Source organism: Pelecanus crispus, chromosome 1, assembly GCF_030463565.1.
Source record: "Pelecanus crispus isolate bPelCri1 chromosome 1, bPelCri1.pri, whole genome shotgun sequence".
Taxonomy (NCBI): domain Eukaryota; kingdom Metazoa; phylum Chordata; class Aves; order Pelecaniformes; family Pelecanidae; genus Pelecanus; species Pelecanus crispus.
Window position 1 is genome coordinate 63,246,973 of NC_134643.1, and position 15,802 is coordinate 63,262,774.

Genomic DNA, 15,802 nt, shown 5'->3' on the forward strand with positions numbered 1-15,802 from the left:
TATACCTAGATATCCTAGTAGGTGGCTCTGTTAAAGAGACCTTTCCCTTCCAATCAAACAGGGTAGCCTTACAGTAGTTGTATCCTACTGTGCTACATACTCAGCAGTGCTAATTTGTCTGGTTTTGTTGAAAAATAAAATTGAATTGTAACAAATCCCTGATGCAAGATACTTTGAGCACCTGCAGGAAAACATCCATGTAAACAGCGATACATGATACAGTACACTTTAAATAACAGACAAGACAAATCCTACACCTTTTTGACAATATACCGAGCAGCTTTATGCTGAAGCTAATAAACACAGATCAGAATCATAATGCACGCTTACTTGACTTAAGACTCTCAGAATTAAGCCACATAATTTGGGAAGAAGACTGTAAACATCATGCCTGCCTCACAACAGGTTGACAGTGTGTGATCTCAGTGAGGGCTGTTACAGCAGGATTAGAGTCTACGCTAGCTAGTTACACTCAGTGTGTGACAACTGTCCCTGGCTGTGAGGAAAGGATAAAACAGACCGGTACAGGAATCTCTGACCGGTGCGGATTGCGGAGATACTGTTTGTATCTATTTTTCAAGTATGTGAAGCACCTACTGTCATAAGATCATCAAAACTTTAATGTTTTGATCAGCTTATTGCTTTTACGTCATCTCTTCCTCACATGATAGAAGAGGGAAAGATGATGATGGTTAGGCACAAGCATGGAATCTCACTTCTTTCTCAGTCACCAATATTGGCCAAAAATGTGTATTGTTTCAGCAAGTTCCTCAGACAAGAGTTGTAGTTTCTACAGCTGCCCTTATTTAACTTAGTATTTTTCACTTGTAAGAGGAATAAGGAGAACACCCTCTATGGTCTTACAGATTGAAGAGAACTGAATGTCAAAAACTGCTAAATAGCAAGCGTCTTTCACCCTGTGCTAATTGCACCTGATGTAAACAATGTAGCTGTACATGGTTTTTACAGGGAATACGGTCTTTCAATTCCCTACAATGTCATCTGTTTAAGGGGCTGGCTCCTGGTAAAGGCCAGGTGAAGAGACTAATCACACAGAAATGACAGGGAGTTTAAATGCCACAGAATTCAAGAACCACCATAGTTGCATTTTTTTTGTTTGGTGTTTTGTTTTAAGGAATTCCAGTTCCTTACATTGGAATGTAAGGGGGAAAGAGATGGAGTCGTAGGGACACCTTACCCTAAGACAGCTCAGCTAGAATATTTAGGCCCTCTCCTGTGTGACACAAATTTTCCTCCCCAGTGCTGTGACTTGAGATGATGTCTCCACTCCCTTAATCGTGAATATGGTCCAATCACTACATAGGCAGAGCTCCCTCTTCCCACCCAGAAAATACTCGGTACTCACAGCTGCGGAACACAACTTTCTGCACATTTTGAGAAGGTAAAAGGCAGACTTAAAAAGCACAATTTTCTTAACTGTGCATGATTAAAAACACCACTTCGTGTAAGATAAGAGTACACTTCCCATTTTCCCCTCCGGATATAAAAGGGTTATGAGATATCCAAATATGGAGGCATCAGTAAAAAGTATACTGCTGCTGTTACTACTACATTACGACTTACGGAATAAAATTAACGCCCCAAAGAAACCTTCACAAATGAGAAAGCAATTTGTCCAAAACTGCAAGAAATGGTATACATTAAATATAAAACTCATATACAAAAAAAGGGCTAACTTTTTTTAAAAAAGTTTGGACAGTTCCTTAAAATTATCTAGTTCATTGATTTGAGCCTACCACACACTTACTTTGGACTATAATAAAATAACTAGGGGAGATAAAATACTATTAAAATGCTTCAGTTGGAGAACCGAGGTACCAATCTTGATCACTGCATTAAAACTGCAGCATGTATGCATAGCCGAGAAGGAACAGCTCTTACGCACTGCTCCCCTCTTCTTCCTGTGTCATACCAGCACTGAACTCTGGAATCTGGTCTGCAAAGGACTGTGTCATCCACTGTCCATTAGGAACCTCACCGAAGGACGACCCCTCACAGTACTGTGGATTGCTCGCTGCTAAAACAAACAAAAATAATACAATACAGTTTTAAAAATGCAGCTGATACCACTAACTAAAACTAAATGGTTAAAATACATATGATGCCACTAGCAAAAAACCCCTAAAACCACAAAACAAACCCCAAGCCTCCAAAACAACCCCTAAAAAGTAATCATAAAAAAAAAGTATTTGCAGTTTCCATCTTTCCTCGCTATTTTTCAACCACCTACTCAGGCTGCAGTTCACATGTTTCTTCTGAGCATCTACTTTTGTAGATCCAAATCATTTCCTCAAATTAGAATTTCTTCAAATCTTCTTTCTTTGAAGGGTGACTGCATATTTATAAATTAAAAGTCTAAATGTTTAAAAGAATACCTCACTTTGCAGTGCTTACTATAAATGAATTTTTTCATCTCAAAAGGACATTCTCTTTGACAAAGTAGGGTAGACAGAATGCAAATTTCAATTCACAACGTAAGTGAGATTAGGACTGAAAATTCAAGACTTCAGAGGAAGGTGGGTACTCCAAGGTTACTGCTTCTGCTGTTGTTTTCTTTTTTTTTTTTTTTTTTAATTACAGTTGGTGGTATTTTGGGAAGTAAAATTCCCAGCTTCTTAATTACAACTAGATGACCAGACTCATCCTTCCAATACTGCTCCTACATCTGGCCCACCAGCAATGGAACGACCTCAACTGCGCTATTATTTTATCTGTTCCACCATTCTTTGGTTTTGCTTTCCTTGGGAATGAAAAAAAAAAAAAAAAAGAAGTACCAACCCTCTCTTTTGCTCTGAAAAGCATGATGCAGTTATACAAGTCACTGTAGGTGAAGAGCTTTACTGTGTAAGTCCCTGGTTGTGTCTGCTTGTCAGATCTTGGGAGCCAGTCAGAGTTTGGGAAAACAGTTTGAAGTTGCAAACAATCAATTTTAAATAAAGTAAATTACTTTTATTTCCCTCTCACAAAAACTATACATTCCCTCAATTACGTTAGAGTTTAACTGCTGCTATACTTCAAATATATTGTATGAATTGTGCAAGTTTGTTTGTAAGTAATGGTTTACAGACTGAATGCCCCAAGCACCACACTTTACCAGTTCCATTTGAAGAGAAATTGCACTGTTCACTTTCATACGGTGCACGATCACAGTAAGCTCCTCCATACGCTGCTTCGTAACCTGGATCGTATTTTTCTTCTTTGACAGCCATCTTTTTAGCATCCTCTGCCAAAAGAGAAGACCTCATTATTAATATTCAGAACAAAAATGACCAAAGAGTGTTTTTATCAGAGAACACTTGAAAAAAAGCGAGCCACACATTTTACAAGATAATTCCTGCTCCCCTTAGGTAATTAAGATTGTACTAAAAAGAGAGTGGAATGTGTAATTCTACGCCCCATGATTTAGAAAAGATGGCATATCTCTTCCCTCCCCCTAAATTCTTTGTTTCTTTTTGCTTGAGAAACTGCTAGTTGTTTTGTACATTACACCACATTTTAATAAAATACTAACAGAATAACCACTATACCTTGTGCAAGTTGTAAGTCAAACGTGTACTGCACCTCCTGCACCTCTGTGTTTGGTGCAATGCCTTTCAGTTGATCCCTTAAGTCTTTCAGCTTTATGTAATAATGAACTTTATCTTGTGCACGAGGAAACTGAGCGCATCTTGCACTGGATGATGGCATAACATAGCAGAGCTTGAGACAAAGAACAAGAAAAATAGCATTACTGGTCCCTGAACTATGAGGTAGTATTTGGTGCATCGAGAATAACTTAACAGTTAAGGTCACTGTTTTAACCCTTTGTACAAACTCCACCTAATGCCATGGGTGGTCGTGGGAGAGGATAAAAGGAGCCTTTCGTTTTTCTTGGCCAGCTAGATGTCTTGCCCTAAAGAGAGGGGCTGATTATCAGCTGCTGAAGAGAGAGCAATTTTCACCAGTTGTTTATGTGCTGCAGAAGAAGCAGTACCAGCATGCGTTACAAGTAGTACAATTTACAAGTGTATGCCAGAGAGCAGAGCACACTCCAGAACTCCCTGAGCAAGCAGAGCTCTGAGCCAGAAAGTCCCCAGAGGAGTACGTGATAGCATGCAAACACCCCAAACTACTGAAGGTGGCATCACAGGTTAATTACCCTGGCTTCTTGGCCAAGAGCGTCTGCATCACACTTGCCAGGGTTTGAAACTCTGGAGTTAGCATGGTTGAAACCAACTGAAGCGTCTCTATCTCTGCCAACAGCCCTAACTAAAGGCATAAAGTTAGTTCAGGAAAAAGGAACTGAATCCAGTACTTTTATTACCATGCAGTATTTATGAACAAATACTAGTACAGAGGATTATTTATCTTTCTCACAAATACATTTACTGCGGAAGTCTTTAAGGGCTACTTAAGAAGCAAGCACTTTATCACCAACAGTTCTTCAGGCTCCGATGTCAACACTTCACCTTTAGAGAAGGACAGCTTAAACTGAGCTTAAACTTGCAGCACTAGTAATTTGGGGTAGAAATAAAAACAACCCAAACTTTTGAACTGACAAGGTAATGACGCTTTGGAATAAGCTACCTGGGCAGGTAGTGTAACTGCCTTTGCCTTAACCTGTTTATAAGAACACGTTAAACAAACCTATTTGTGACGATACATAGCTGGTCTCTTGAGGCACCTTCCAGGACTAGATGTCTATGACTAATGCACTCTTCATCACACTTTATTTTATCTTAAGTGTCCAATTTAATTTCAAGCTGCAAATCCGCTTAAGAAGACTGAGTCTGATGGAAGTGCTTGGGCGTGCCCAGATCCAGTAATGCTGTAGCTGTAGCGTGTAACAGCACAACGACGGACTTGCTATTCTTTCTCCCCCACTGTGACACTACTAGCACCATGGTCATGTTTGATATCAAAATTCAGTGATACAAACGTACTGGGAAATGGACACAGAGAATCAGATGAAAGTACATGATAGTTATCATAAAAGCATGTATATTTTTTTCATATTTTAGACAGTCCTCAGAGAATGCTGTAACCTGCTAACTATAGTACACCATTTCCCAAATAAAAGTCTGCAAGTCCGAAGAAGCTGCATTAAAGATGTGTCTGAAAATTGCACTATCCCCCTTTCTCTATTTAAGTAAGTGTTTTTCCCATCCCTTGTACTTTGGACAAATGTGGACATTATTGCAAATGTGTGCAAGTCCTGAGACTTCATTAGTTTTGAAATAACCAAAATGGAGTGCCCTGGTTTTGTTTCTCAGTATCAATACTTACAGTTTCTGTATCTGGCACCTTGTGTGGCTGCAGTCCAAACTCCAAGTTCTTAACTTTTATTCCAAAAACTTCTTTACTAAAAATTTCATAAATACCTAAGATGAAAAGAAGATAGGATAAGTGGACCAAAGGAAAAAAAAGCTACTGACAGAACAAATTTATTTAAAATCAAGGTTCTCACATTTTCCATTGAAAGCTGCTATACGAGGTTTATACTTTTGTAACTTCTGCATCAGAATTCGCCCTCCTTCCCGAAACTCTTTGCTAAAAGAGAGAGTACTCAAAGTTATAATCACAACTATTAATTCATTAACAAGCATGATATTCCCCCTTGTTATCCTACCTGGAGAGGTCTTTGCTTCCAGGTGTTGTCCTTTCAACCATGTTTGTAAATCCAATCCCATATTTATGTGGCAAGGTGTGGTCATCCATATGGTTCAGCTGTTCATTACTTAGACCAGACATGAACAGACACTTCCCTGTGAGGTAGAAAGACATGCATTTGCCTTTTTCCAAGGAAAAGAAAACAAAACCAAAAAAAACCCCTCAACTGTCAGAGTACTGGAATGCTAAAGGAAGAATCTATGTTAACAGAGCATGAGTTAATTTGGGAAGACTACTGCCCTATCAGAAAAGTTTAAAATAGCCAAAATTACTTTATCTACTGCAAGAGGATAGAAAACCCCTAGTGAACAACAGGAATTTCTCACCATGATCCTGTGTATGGAAACCAGACTTTTATTCTAAAAGTTCAGAAAGAGCTTTAGATTTTGTGATTCACTTAAGCAGGGAGCGAATGTAATCAACATGGCTTTTTGTGGGCAAGCATGTAGCAAATACAAGTGCCAGTTTTCTTTTACAACCTTGCCATCACTTCTCCTTGCACTGGGCCTCTCTGACAGAACCCGTTGACATCTTACATTCATATTTAACGTATAAAAGTATAGTCTGGGTGATGTGCACTGCCAATCTCTTAAGCACAAATTAACCACAGCTACCTACTAACGATCGGGAATCTTGCAAACACCTGGATTTGTCAGAGCATGCATATCTGGTCTGCTTCTCAGTAAAGGAGGCTATTAGTCTAGCTAGTCTGCAGAACACCAGAGAAATACCCAAGCCCCATTTATAAGTCTGCTCAGCACTAGAAGAATTTTGGCTGGAGTGTCACAGGGCTGCAAATTAGCCCACGTGGAGCTCCCAACAGAGCTCAGATATGAACTTTCTTTATGAGAACATGCTGCAGAAAATGTTATTTACATGGAAAAATACCTAGGAAAAAAATACCTATCTGGAGAATCAGGTATGCTAGATGCATATGTTTGCTGGGAAAGGGCAATGGTTTTTGCTTTTTCATCAGTTAGAAAGCTTGTTTAGCAGAGATGAATGCCTATTGACTTACCCTTGATAACTCAAGTATTAGAGATTTATTTTTATTCCTTATGTTGCACATTAACAGGGCAGAAAGTTATTTGGTAATACAATCTGGTAAACTGTGTTTACATGACAATTCTAAAGCTGCACTGAATGTCACTGATTATTCCTCTCTTATTCCTTTTTATGTACAGTATTTGACAGAAGTAATTATGGGATTTAAATCACTCTTGCATGTTTAAAAGCAAAATCGCTCTCTGCATCCAAAGAAAAAAAAAAAAAGGGCAAAAACCAAAACCCAGACCAGTTTAATTAAAATGCCACAAGTTCTAACAAAGTTCTGCAAATTCTGTAAGAGGAAAGGAAAACAAAAACATACAAAAATGGTTTCCAGGTCCAGGGTAATGATGTCCTTTGTAAGCTGCCATCAAGCCAGGGTTTATGCCAATCTACAAAGATACCAGTCCATTTTAATGATGAGAACATGGCTCGCTAGTCAGGAATTTAATCAAGTAACAGTGAGCGTACTTACTCAATTCTCTTTAAGTTACTGTCAATAAAGAAAACTGTGTTAATGGTACCTTCCATCATTATTTAAAAAACCTTACAATTTTATAGCAGTGTCTAATTTAGATGTGCAATGTCAAAAGAGCAGCTCACAGTGTGTTTTACAGCCACTGGTGTAGCACTTCCAGTAAATAAAGTGTCAAGTAACGGTCTCTCATGACTATGTATTATTATTATATGTAAGCCTTAGACTTCTCAGAAGTTAGAACTATGTTACTATGATTTTTAACAGAAAATGCAAAGCAGCTCTACACACAGGAAACAGTTTATATACTTTATCTTGCAAGATCTTGCCATATAAGCAATATAGATAAGTAAGCAGAAGCAATGTAAACCATAACCAGCGAGTACAGACTATTCACTTTTCTACCTAATCTTGTAACTGTGAGTAACTTACTATTACAATGTCCAGATCAAAGGTTAAAATATCAGGTAAAGTCTTGGTCAGAAGTTCAGCTTCAGATACACCATTAAAACGGTCCACTTTTCTTTTGACTTTAAAAGTATCTGTGATCTTTTCTTGTTTGCCTTTTGACTTGGCTGATTTTTCTTTTTTAGCAGCAGGCTTTTTGGGTTGCTTTGGCTCAGTTGCTTTGGCTTTTCTTTTCCTTCCTCCTTTTTTAACTTCTGAAATACACAGCAAATATTCTTTTTGTACATTTCTAATGTTGCAGTGTGGATATTCAAAAAGACCAAGCTAAATGTATGGACACAAAAAGAAACCAGACAGATAAATTTACCTTCAAAATTAATTAATGTAAACAACTATCAGATGAATCTCGGTTTTGCAGGCTCAACAGAGAGCAGGCTTGGGTGTCTCTGTACCACAGACACACACACTACTCACAGGCAACCATGTTGACTTAGGATACAAAGCAAGAATAACCTCATGACTAGGTTATGTTGTCTACATGCTGTGTGCAACAATCCTTTGGAAACAGTTTAATTTCTTTTGGAGGTTATGCCAGAAATCAAAGCTTAGGTCCCAAGGAATGCGATAGTAAGTTCTACTCTACCATTCACACTTGAGCTTCTAAATATGAAAGTTGATTGTTACAGATTACATAACATATTGAAGAAACTGAACAGCACGTCAAAAGCCAAAGGTCTCAAAGATTACCTACAGTGTAGGTTCCTTGTCAGGAACACAAACACATAGGCTGAACGCTGCATAAGCTATTTTTTTTTTAACAATTTTTTTAAAATTTTTAAATAAGCTATTATTTATTGTGTACAGAATAGATACCATCCAGTGCATCGTACAGCAAGGTAGTGTATGAGAGCTTCAATTTGAATGAGTGACACCAAATGTGAATTTTTATTTTAAAAATGCAAACATAAAGTAGTCACTGTTCACTCATTTGAAACTTCCTCATCTTCTGGCCCCTAAAGCTTAGAGATTCGATCAGCACAGGTACTGGTCGTGACATGACCACCCAGAGATTGCTCTCTATCCTTGCTCATTAATAACGTTGAGTTGCAGAACATAGCTTCAAAAGTATGAAAGCATATTTAGCAGCAATCAGCAAAGAGCCAAGGTAATCTATTACTTTAAAATTGAGACTTCATCTTACTTTCAAAATTTCTAGATGAAACTCTCCCTCAGGTAAGAAATAAACATGGTGGATACAAGGGCACTGCCCTAAGTCTGCAAACTTTTTTGGGGCTGTTTTGGTTTGCACTCAGCTTTCTTACAAGGACAAAAAGTCATGTGAAATTCCCACCACATCACTAGAGCTTAGGAAAGCTGTAAATAACAGTACTCAAGCTATAATCTAGTTACAATGAAGAAGAGACTAGAAAGGCACAGACTTGGTGAGGCACATAAGCAGCTTTTCTCTCCTACCCCTCGAAAAAATAGGAAGTTTTTCATGTGACAGCAAAATGCCACAGATACTCTGACTGCTCTGAGTTGGATGTATTTCAAATGAAGCAGGATAACATCCTCCTAACTCTCATGCTGATCAGGTACCTACGAACCAGATGCTGTCATGAAAGATGAACAATGCCAGGGCAGCCTTTCAGACAGTAATCCTAAAAATTTTACTTTTTTCATCACAGCAGGTAGCTGGACTCCAAATCTTTGCCTTTCATATATGCTCCGGCAAATTTCATACATATTTGGTAAATCTGCAAGCCCTGCCTTTGAAGGCCTTATTCAGCTTTCATTTCTTGCAAAAATATTAGGAAACAGCTTCATAAAAGAAGATTACGGTTGTCTAAAAATACTTGAAAGTGCAGTCAAACAGCGTGCTCATGGTGACATCATGCTCTCCGATACCAAAGCTGCAAAAGAAGCCTAACTATATGGCAATTAAGATGCATCCTAACTGTAGTGAATAATACAGTGAATGAATAGAGCAGCTGCAACTGTTTTAAACTGGAGGTTTTCTTCTTATGACTTCATCTGGCCAAGCATTACAACTAAAAAAGAAAAACTGAAGCTTATAAAAGGATGCACTGAAACAAGCAATGTCATTGCATGAACTGGCTGATCAATTGCCTTGGTACAGAGAGCTCTGACCTATATCTATATATTAAAAGCAAAATGAAACTCAGTGTGTGAATATTTGCTACAGAATCAGAATGGTAGAGGTCACTACCTTTTTATGTGGTAAAGAGCAAGCATAAGAGTAACATAACAAGGGATCTTTTCTTGGCATGGTCAGTGTAAAGCCTAAGTGTACAAAATCCTAGTGGGGGAAAAGAAAGGCAACGTACAAGTGCATAAAGTACAAAACTTGTGTCACATACAGGATGCTTTCCAGCATTGTTTGTATTTCTTTAAATAAGCCTCACTAAAACCAAACACTCCTTAGTGTAGATCAGCAATTAACTATTTGTGATTACTACAACACACTAAAACACCATTTAAACAAAAATATTTCAAATAAACACTATTATACTGCACTTTTCTTGCAGAAATTAAAAAAAAATTAGACTGAAAAAAGAAAACTTCTCTAGCGTAATATTAAAACCCACGAAATCAGCTAAAAATGATACGTTTATCTATTGAAACAAGTATATACTTTTCCTGCAACAAGATAATTTTGTGAGACTGAACAATGTGAATACTACCACCTGGGTTTACTTCTTATCTTTTTAATTGTCTGGTAACAAATGTTACTTAAAAGAATACAGTTAATCAATACTTCTTCAGAGAGCATCAAGAAAACCAATAGGTCCAAAGAAGCAGTTTAAGATCAGTAATTTTTTCCCCCAATCAGTTACTAACGTTTTAGCTCACTTAGCCCAGCCCAGTCAAACTACCTTTTGGAGGCTCCTGAGCAATGTTTGGCTCTGGAATGCCCTCTAGAGTCGGCTGCTCAGTCATGGTTTCCATGTTAGGCGCTGCAGTCATCATTTGATGGAACGGAAATGCGTAAAAAGCTTGAGCTTGCTGAAGATACGCGTAGTATCTTAGAAAGGGAGAAAAAGAGGGACATAATTTACCAACAGTTTAGAAGTTTAGTGATGTACCAAACAGACTGTAAACATCTGTCAAGGCTGGCATGCACTGCACTTATATTCTCCAATGACTCTAATAACAAGGCAGTAAATTATCCAAATCCACTAAGCAGTCTGACTGCTTAGCTAGTATCAGGGGATATTAAACCCAACATTAACAGTACAGTTCTCTTGTGATTACTATAATGTGGACAAATGACAACATTTGTAAGTGAAGCATGGAGCTTTTCCCTTTTTTTCCTGAAAAAACACTCTAGCACACGTTACCAAGGCAAACTGTCTATTTAAACATATCGACAATTTACAACACAAGCGAGTTAAACTCTTTGGACTTCAAGTTTCCCAAGTTTTAGATTTTCTTAATGTTAACATCAGTTACTTTGTCTGATACGATACAGAATGGATAAATCTTTCTGGGCTATGAAGCATTATGAATACACACAGCATTAGTTACTATGCAGATTATTAAAAGCTTTAACAAATCGTGTGGCAGATGTTGTCTGGTTATCGTACGCTGAATCCCAACACAGATATTGCACTTATTCTACATGGAAGTGTTCACACGCACAGAGATGCAGTCTCCTTCCATGCACAAAGATACTTTTCCATATACAGCTCTTTCACTCCACGCATTTATTAGTCACATACAGCCCTCACACCCCAACACAAACTTCTGCTTCATACTGTCATTCCCTTCTACCTGTGCAGCCGCCTTCTTGCCCATAGATTCTACGGCCACACAAATACATCAAAAAGACTTTGTGAACAGTAAGCTTTCAGGAAATAATTTTATCACGTCAGAGCTATTCATAAAAACACCAAATAATTTTTATATACATATAAGTATGTCAAAAGAACGGACTATTCTCTATTACGCAATGGGTATTTAAGAATATTTAAGAATCCCACTGTAAATCAGATTTATGCCAGAACAGTCTACAGCCAGAACAGTCTTGTGATCAGGACACTGATATTGATCCAAATACCTGTCCTGAATCAAGGAGAACAAATCTGAATGTAGGTCTGTCAGATTCCTGGGGAAGTTGCCTTACAAAGTCACAGAGGATTTTCAGAGTACAGTAAATACCTCAACCCCCCCTGCTGGAAGAGTTCCATTTTATAGGAAATACTTGTGCAGTTACTACACAGAACAAAACTGATCCTCAGATTTGTATTAGGAACCACAGCTGAGACAGGTAGAATCCAGTTCATAATGTAATAAATGCTTAATTATACAGAGCAGAAGAAAGCAAGAAAGATGTGAGAGCAGCTAACCCAAGAAGAGTCTCTAACAAGTCTTGTTATAATACATATCTTCTTATTTTATGCGTATATAGTCTCCTTCTTATCAAGGGAATAAAATTCCCTTTAAACAGAGGAAAATTTGCACCATATCATGGACAAGTCCTCTAACCACACGGTAATGAGATGAAAGAGAGCTTTTACCCCCACCTCTAACCATCATATGCAATTTTTTTAGATCATTTTTCTCGCATGGGTTCAGAAACAGAGTATTTTGTTATTAACGTGTATCTTATGGAACATTTAAATAAATATTTTCAGTTCCATGAGGAAAAAGGTAGCGATTTAACCCCCTCTTCAGTTCATGCTCAAAATGAAGGAAAAAGAAGAGAGAGAAGAGAAAAAAAAGGTATGTCCGCCAGAACAAAACCAAATATTAAATCATTTACAACCCCCCCTCTACACACACGGGCCTCCCCCGCATGCACGCACACGCGTGTGTTCCGTAACACGCAGCAAGCCCCGTCCCCACTGCAGCCCCAACCGAGCCAGAGGCCCCTTCACAGCAGGGCTGCCCGCCCGCCCCTTCCACGCCCCCCCCGGCACCAAACGGGCGGCGCTGCCCCTCCTGCCCCAAGCCCCGCCGCCCCCGGCCGCCAGCACGCACCAACTTTCCTCCTTCTTCCTCCCCCCTACTAAACACAGGCAGCCCCACGCACCCCCTGCCCGTGGGTCCCCGCCCCGCGCCGGTCCCCCTTCACCCACATCAGCGCCCGCCAGGTCCCCCTCGTACGGCCACCAACCCCACGCACCCTCCCACGCAGAGCTCCCCCTCCGGGCACCTCCCCCGGCGCCCACCCGGGACACACAAACGGCGGCATCGGGCCCCACGCTCCCCACAGCCCAACGCCCCCGTCCACCCCCACGCCGCTCCCAGACAGGCCCAGAGGGCCGCCCCACGGCCCCGGGCCCATCTCGCCGCGCCACCTCTCACCCCCACCCCCCCGGGGGCGGCCCCCCTCCCCTCCCCTCCCTTCGCCCTCCGTGCCCAGGGCGGGCTCGGGGAAGGGGGGCGGGGGGCCGCCACAGCCCGGCCCCGGCTCCCCCCGGCCGCGGGGCGGGGAAGGAGGAGAACGGCGATCCCCAACGCGAGGCCCGAGCGCGGCTCCGAGGCCTGCGCCGGTACCTGCCCAACTCTTCGGCCTCCATGCCCGGGCGCGGAGCCTGCCGCCGCCGCTGTCCCCGCCGGGGCTATTGTCACCGGCCGCCCCCGCCGCCCCCTCCCCCCGCGCCTCAGCGCCCCAACCGACCTGCCGGGCAGCCCCGCGTCACGTGAGCGGCGCCGGCCAATGGGAGCGCGCAGCCGGCCGGCCCGCCCCGCTGCGGGAGGGGCCGGCGCCGGCGCCGGTGCCGGTGGGGAGGCGGGCGGAGGCGGCTGCCCCGCGGCCCCGGGCCGGCAGCAGCCGCTCGGGGCGCGGGCCGGGCGGCTCAGCTGCGCCCGGCGGGTCGCAGGGCCGCCTCCCGCCGTCTGGAGGGTTTCGGGGCCTACGTCACGACTTGCGCCGCGTCACCCGCAGCAGGGTACTCCTCCGCGAGGGGCGGGCCTCGGCACCCCCCCCGCCCCCGGCACCCCGCCGCCATGCTGCGGCCGCCCTGGTAGGCGGGGGGGGATGACGCACGTCCGGCGCGCTACGTGTGTCTGGGGGGGGGGTTAAACCGCCGCCAGCGGGCGGGTGGCGCTGGGCCCGCGGCCCCTGCGCGCTTCTCCCGCCTCTGGGCTCCCTTGTGCGAGCCCCTCCGTGAGCAGCCGCCCCCTTCCCGCCCCCCGCCGCGGCCATGCCCGCCGGCGTGCCCTGGCCCGCTTACCTGAAGACGCTGGCGGCCAGCATGCTGGCCATGTTCGCCGGCGCCGAGGTCGTGCACAGGTACTACAGGCCTGACCTTGTAAGTGCTCGGGCGGGTCCGGTCGCTGGTTGCGTTACGGAGGCTGGTAGCGCGTCTGCGGGACGGAGGGTCTGCCGTGGAGGTTCGGTGTCGGAAAGGCCTCTGGCCCGACTGCAAAAAATGAGCGGCGTCGGGAGAAGCGGCGGCTGGGGAGCCGGGTCGTCTCCTGGGAGCCGCCTTCAAACTGGCGGCGTGGTACCGAAAACAAAAAAGCTATGCAGACTAATGCAGAAGGGGATTCAGAAGTGGGTTTCTGAAAAGAGCGTGCAAAAGTGGCGAGAAGGCGCTGTGTTAGGTTTAAATAAACTCCCCCCCCCCCCCCCCCCACCCCGTGATGGAAATGAGGGTGACCAAAAGTTTACATTAGAAACAATGACAGACTGAGAATCAAGGCTATCAGAATTACAGTCACAGAGAACTAAGCTCCGAATGAGACCATCCACCGGGGATATTAATGGCTGATTAGGACTCTTGGAGGCCTTCTAACTTGTAAGGCTTATCTCATCTTCCTGCTTCTGCATACTTTTTGGTTTTTTTAAAAAACACAGTGCTATTTTCAAATCAGAAATAAGTTTAAAAAATTGCCGTGCTTGAGCTGTCATGTCAAAATTTAAGTGATGAGGCTTAAAACACTGATAGATGCATAAGAATGTATGTATTTTAATAGTGTCTACTGTAGCCTTCATTACAGGCAAATAGCCATATTCAGAATGATCTAATGATCTACACCTCTTTAAACTAGCACGAATCTTAAGGAGGTGTGGTTCTTGACATTCCCTGTCATCTGGTATCTTTTCGGTTTTTAAATTTCATCTCCAGTTTCAGTGCTTAATTTCTAAAACAGAAAGGTAGAAGCAGTGAAACTTTTTCTTCTGTCACCAAGAGAAAGAATATGTGTGGAAACGTCAACTGTACTAGACATCTCAATCAAACTTATTTTCCTAAATGGCCAAAAGAAGCTTTGTTCCTTTAGAAGAAATTTGCCTATTCTTCCTTTTTCCTTCTTTTTTTCAAATCATATTTTGCTACTTTTAAATAAAGGTCAAATTACAAAAAGGTAATAGCTTAATTTTTAAAATGTTTTGCATGTAAGAATTATACTGTGCTCAAAAAGAGGGTGGTATAAGCACAATTTAGCTATAATGCTGACTCCTGAAAGTATGCTAATTTACTGTTTTGTGAATTTAATTTTTCTTCTGCCACAACCCTGATGTCTTTCTCCATTTTTAACAGAGTATACCTGAAATACCTCCTAAGCCTGGAGAGCTGAAAACAGAACTGTTGGGTGTAAAAGCAAGATCAAGCAAAGTTCAAACTTCACAACAGTGACCAGAATTTATGTTCATTGTGAAAACTAGGACTGACAAAATATTTGTTCCACTCTTTCAACTGCAGATATCCACATGTGAAGTGCTGTACTCCTTCAATACTTTTTGTTTCCTTTAAGCAGAGTTACAGGCAGCATTAAAAATAAAAGTACAATGGATACTGTTGTTAAAAGGCCAATCGGTTGTGTGCCAAAATGCTTATGACTTCTTAATCTTGATTGCAGCGTAAGTATCCTTCAGAATAAAAGGTGTAAACGCACATTGGCAAGTCTGATGGAATTTGAAACTTCTAAGCTGATTAACAAGTATAGGAAGTTTAGCATATTGAAAAGTCAAGCTTTTACAGCCACTTGTTAGCCTTAATAAGCTTACCTGTTCATCTGGAGGAGAACCCCACTTACCCGTTGGCATTTCTCCCCTTTTTAAACTTTAACTCGGTATTACTGGCTGTAACCCAGAACGTGATACAGTAAGTGATGACACAAATAGGAAAGATTCTTTATTGTGGCACTTCTTGCACTGGACTCCTAATGCTGGCTAACTGCTGCAACAGCAGTTACGTTGGCTTTCTGTCTGTATTACTGACAGAAAAT

The 15,802-nt window shown here is 42.0% G+C and overlaps 2 protein-coding genes across 6 annotated transcripts; one reads left to right on the top strand and one right to left on the bottom strand.

The window, feature by feature from the left end:
* Positions 1-798: 798 nt before the first annotated feature.
* Positions 799-13,259, bottom strand: TDG (thymine DNA glycosylase). 3 transcript variants are annotated; one of them, XM_075713950.1, is made up of 10 exons: positions 13,248-13,259; positions 10,498-10,646; positions 7,625-7,854; positions 7,040-7,109; positions 5,630-5,765; positions 5,468-5,550; positions 5,287-5,381; positions 3,549-3,720; positions 3,116-3,244; positions 799-2,038 (listed from the first exon to the last, which is right to left on the bottom strand). In XM_075713950.1, the coding sequence occupies exons 2-10, from the start codon at positions 10,589-10,591 to the stop codon at positions 1,899-1,901; spliced, it is 1,149 nt and encodes a 382-aa protein (XP_075570065.1). In that variant the 5' UTR covers positions 10,592-10,646; positions 13,248-13,259; the 3' UTR covers positions 799-1,898. The 3 variants fall into 3 exon arrangements, with proteins under 3 accessions (XP_075570065.1, XP_075570057.1, XP_075570046.1); XM_075713942.1 differs by lacking the exon at positions 13,248-13,259 and adding an exon at positions 13,124-13,154 and having other exon boundaries at positions 799-2,035; XM_075713931.1 differs by lacking the exon at positions 13,248-13,259 and adding an exon at positions 13,124-13,154.
* Positions 13,260-13,552: 293 nt separating this feature from the next.
* UQCC6 (ubiquinol-cytochrome c reductase complex assembly factor 6) lies at positions 13,553-15,468 on the top strand. 3 transcript variants are annotated; one of them, XR_012831863.1, is made up of 2 exons: positions 13,553-13,593; positions 15,115-15,143. XR_012831863.1 is itself a non-coding variant. In XM_075726529.1 (2 exons), the coding sequence occupies exons 1-2, from the start codon at positions 13,774-13,776 to the stop codon at positions 15,208-15,210; spliced, it is 204 nt and encodes a 67-aa protein (XP_075582644.1). In that variant the 3' UTR covers positions 15,211-15,468. The 3 variants fall into 3 exon arrangements, 1 of the variants encoding a protein (XP_075582644.1); XM_075726529.1 differs by lacking the exon at positions 13,553-13,593 and adding an exon at positions 13,774-13,881 and having other exon boundaries at positions 15,115-15,468; XR_012831864.1 differs by lacking the exon at positions 13,553-13,593 and adding an exon at positions 14,238-14,370 and having other exon boundaries at positions 15,115-15,154.
* The last annotated feature ends 334 nt before the right edge of the window (positions 15,469-15,802 follow it).

Excerpts from the sequence above, each read along its gene's own strand:
- TDG (XM_075713931.1), bottom strand. The coding sequence starts at position 13,146 with ATGGAGGCCGAAGAGTTGGGCAG. Across the intron at positions 5,766-7,039 it reads TGGACCTGGAAACCATTTTT|GGAAGTGTCTGTTCATGTCT; the intron begins GTATGTTTTTGT and ends TCTACCTCACAG. Across the intron at positions 5,551-5,629 it reads GGAAGCAAAGACCTCTCCAG|CAAAGAGTTTCGGGAAGGAG; the intron begins GTAGGATAACAA and ends TCTCTCTTTTAG.
- UQCC6 (XM_075726529.1), top strand. The coding sequence starts at position 13,774 with ATGCCCGCCGGCGTGCCCTGGCCCGCTTACCTGAAGACGCTGGCGGCC. Across the intron at positions 13,882-15,114 it reads GGTACTACAGGCCTGACCTT|AGTATACCTGAAATACCTCC; the intron begins GTAAGTGCTCGG and ends CATTTTTAACAG.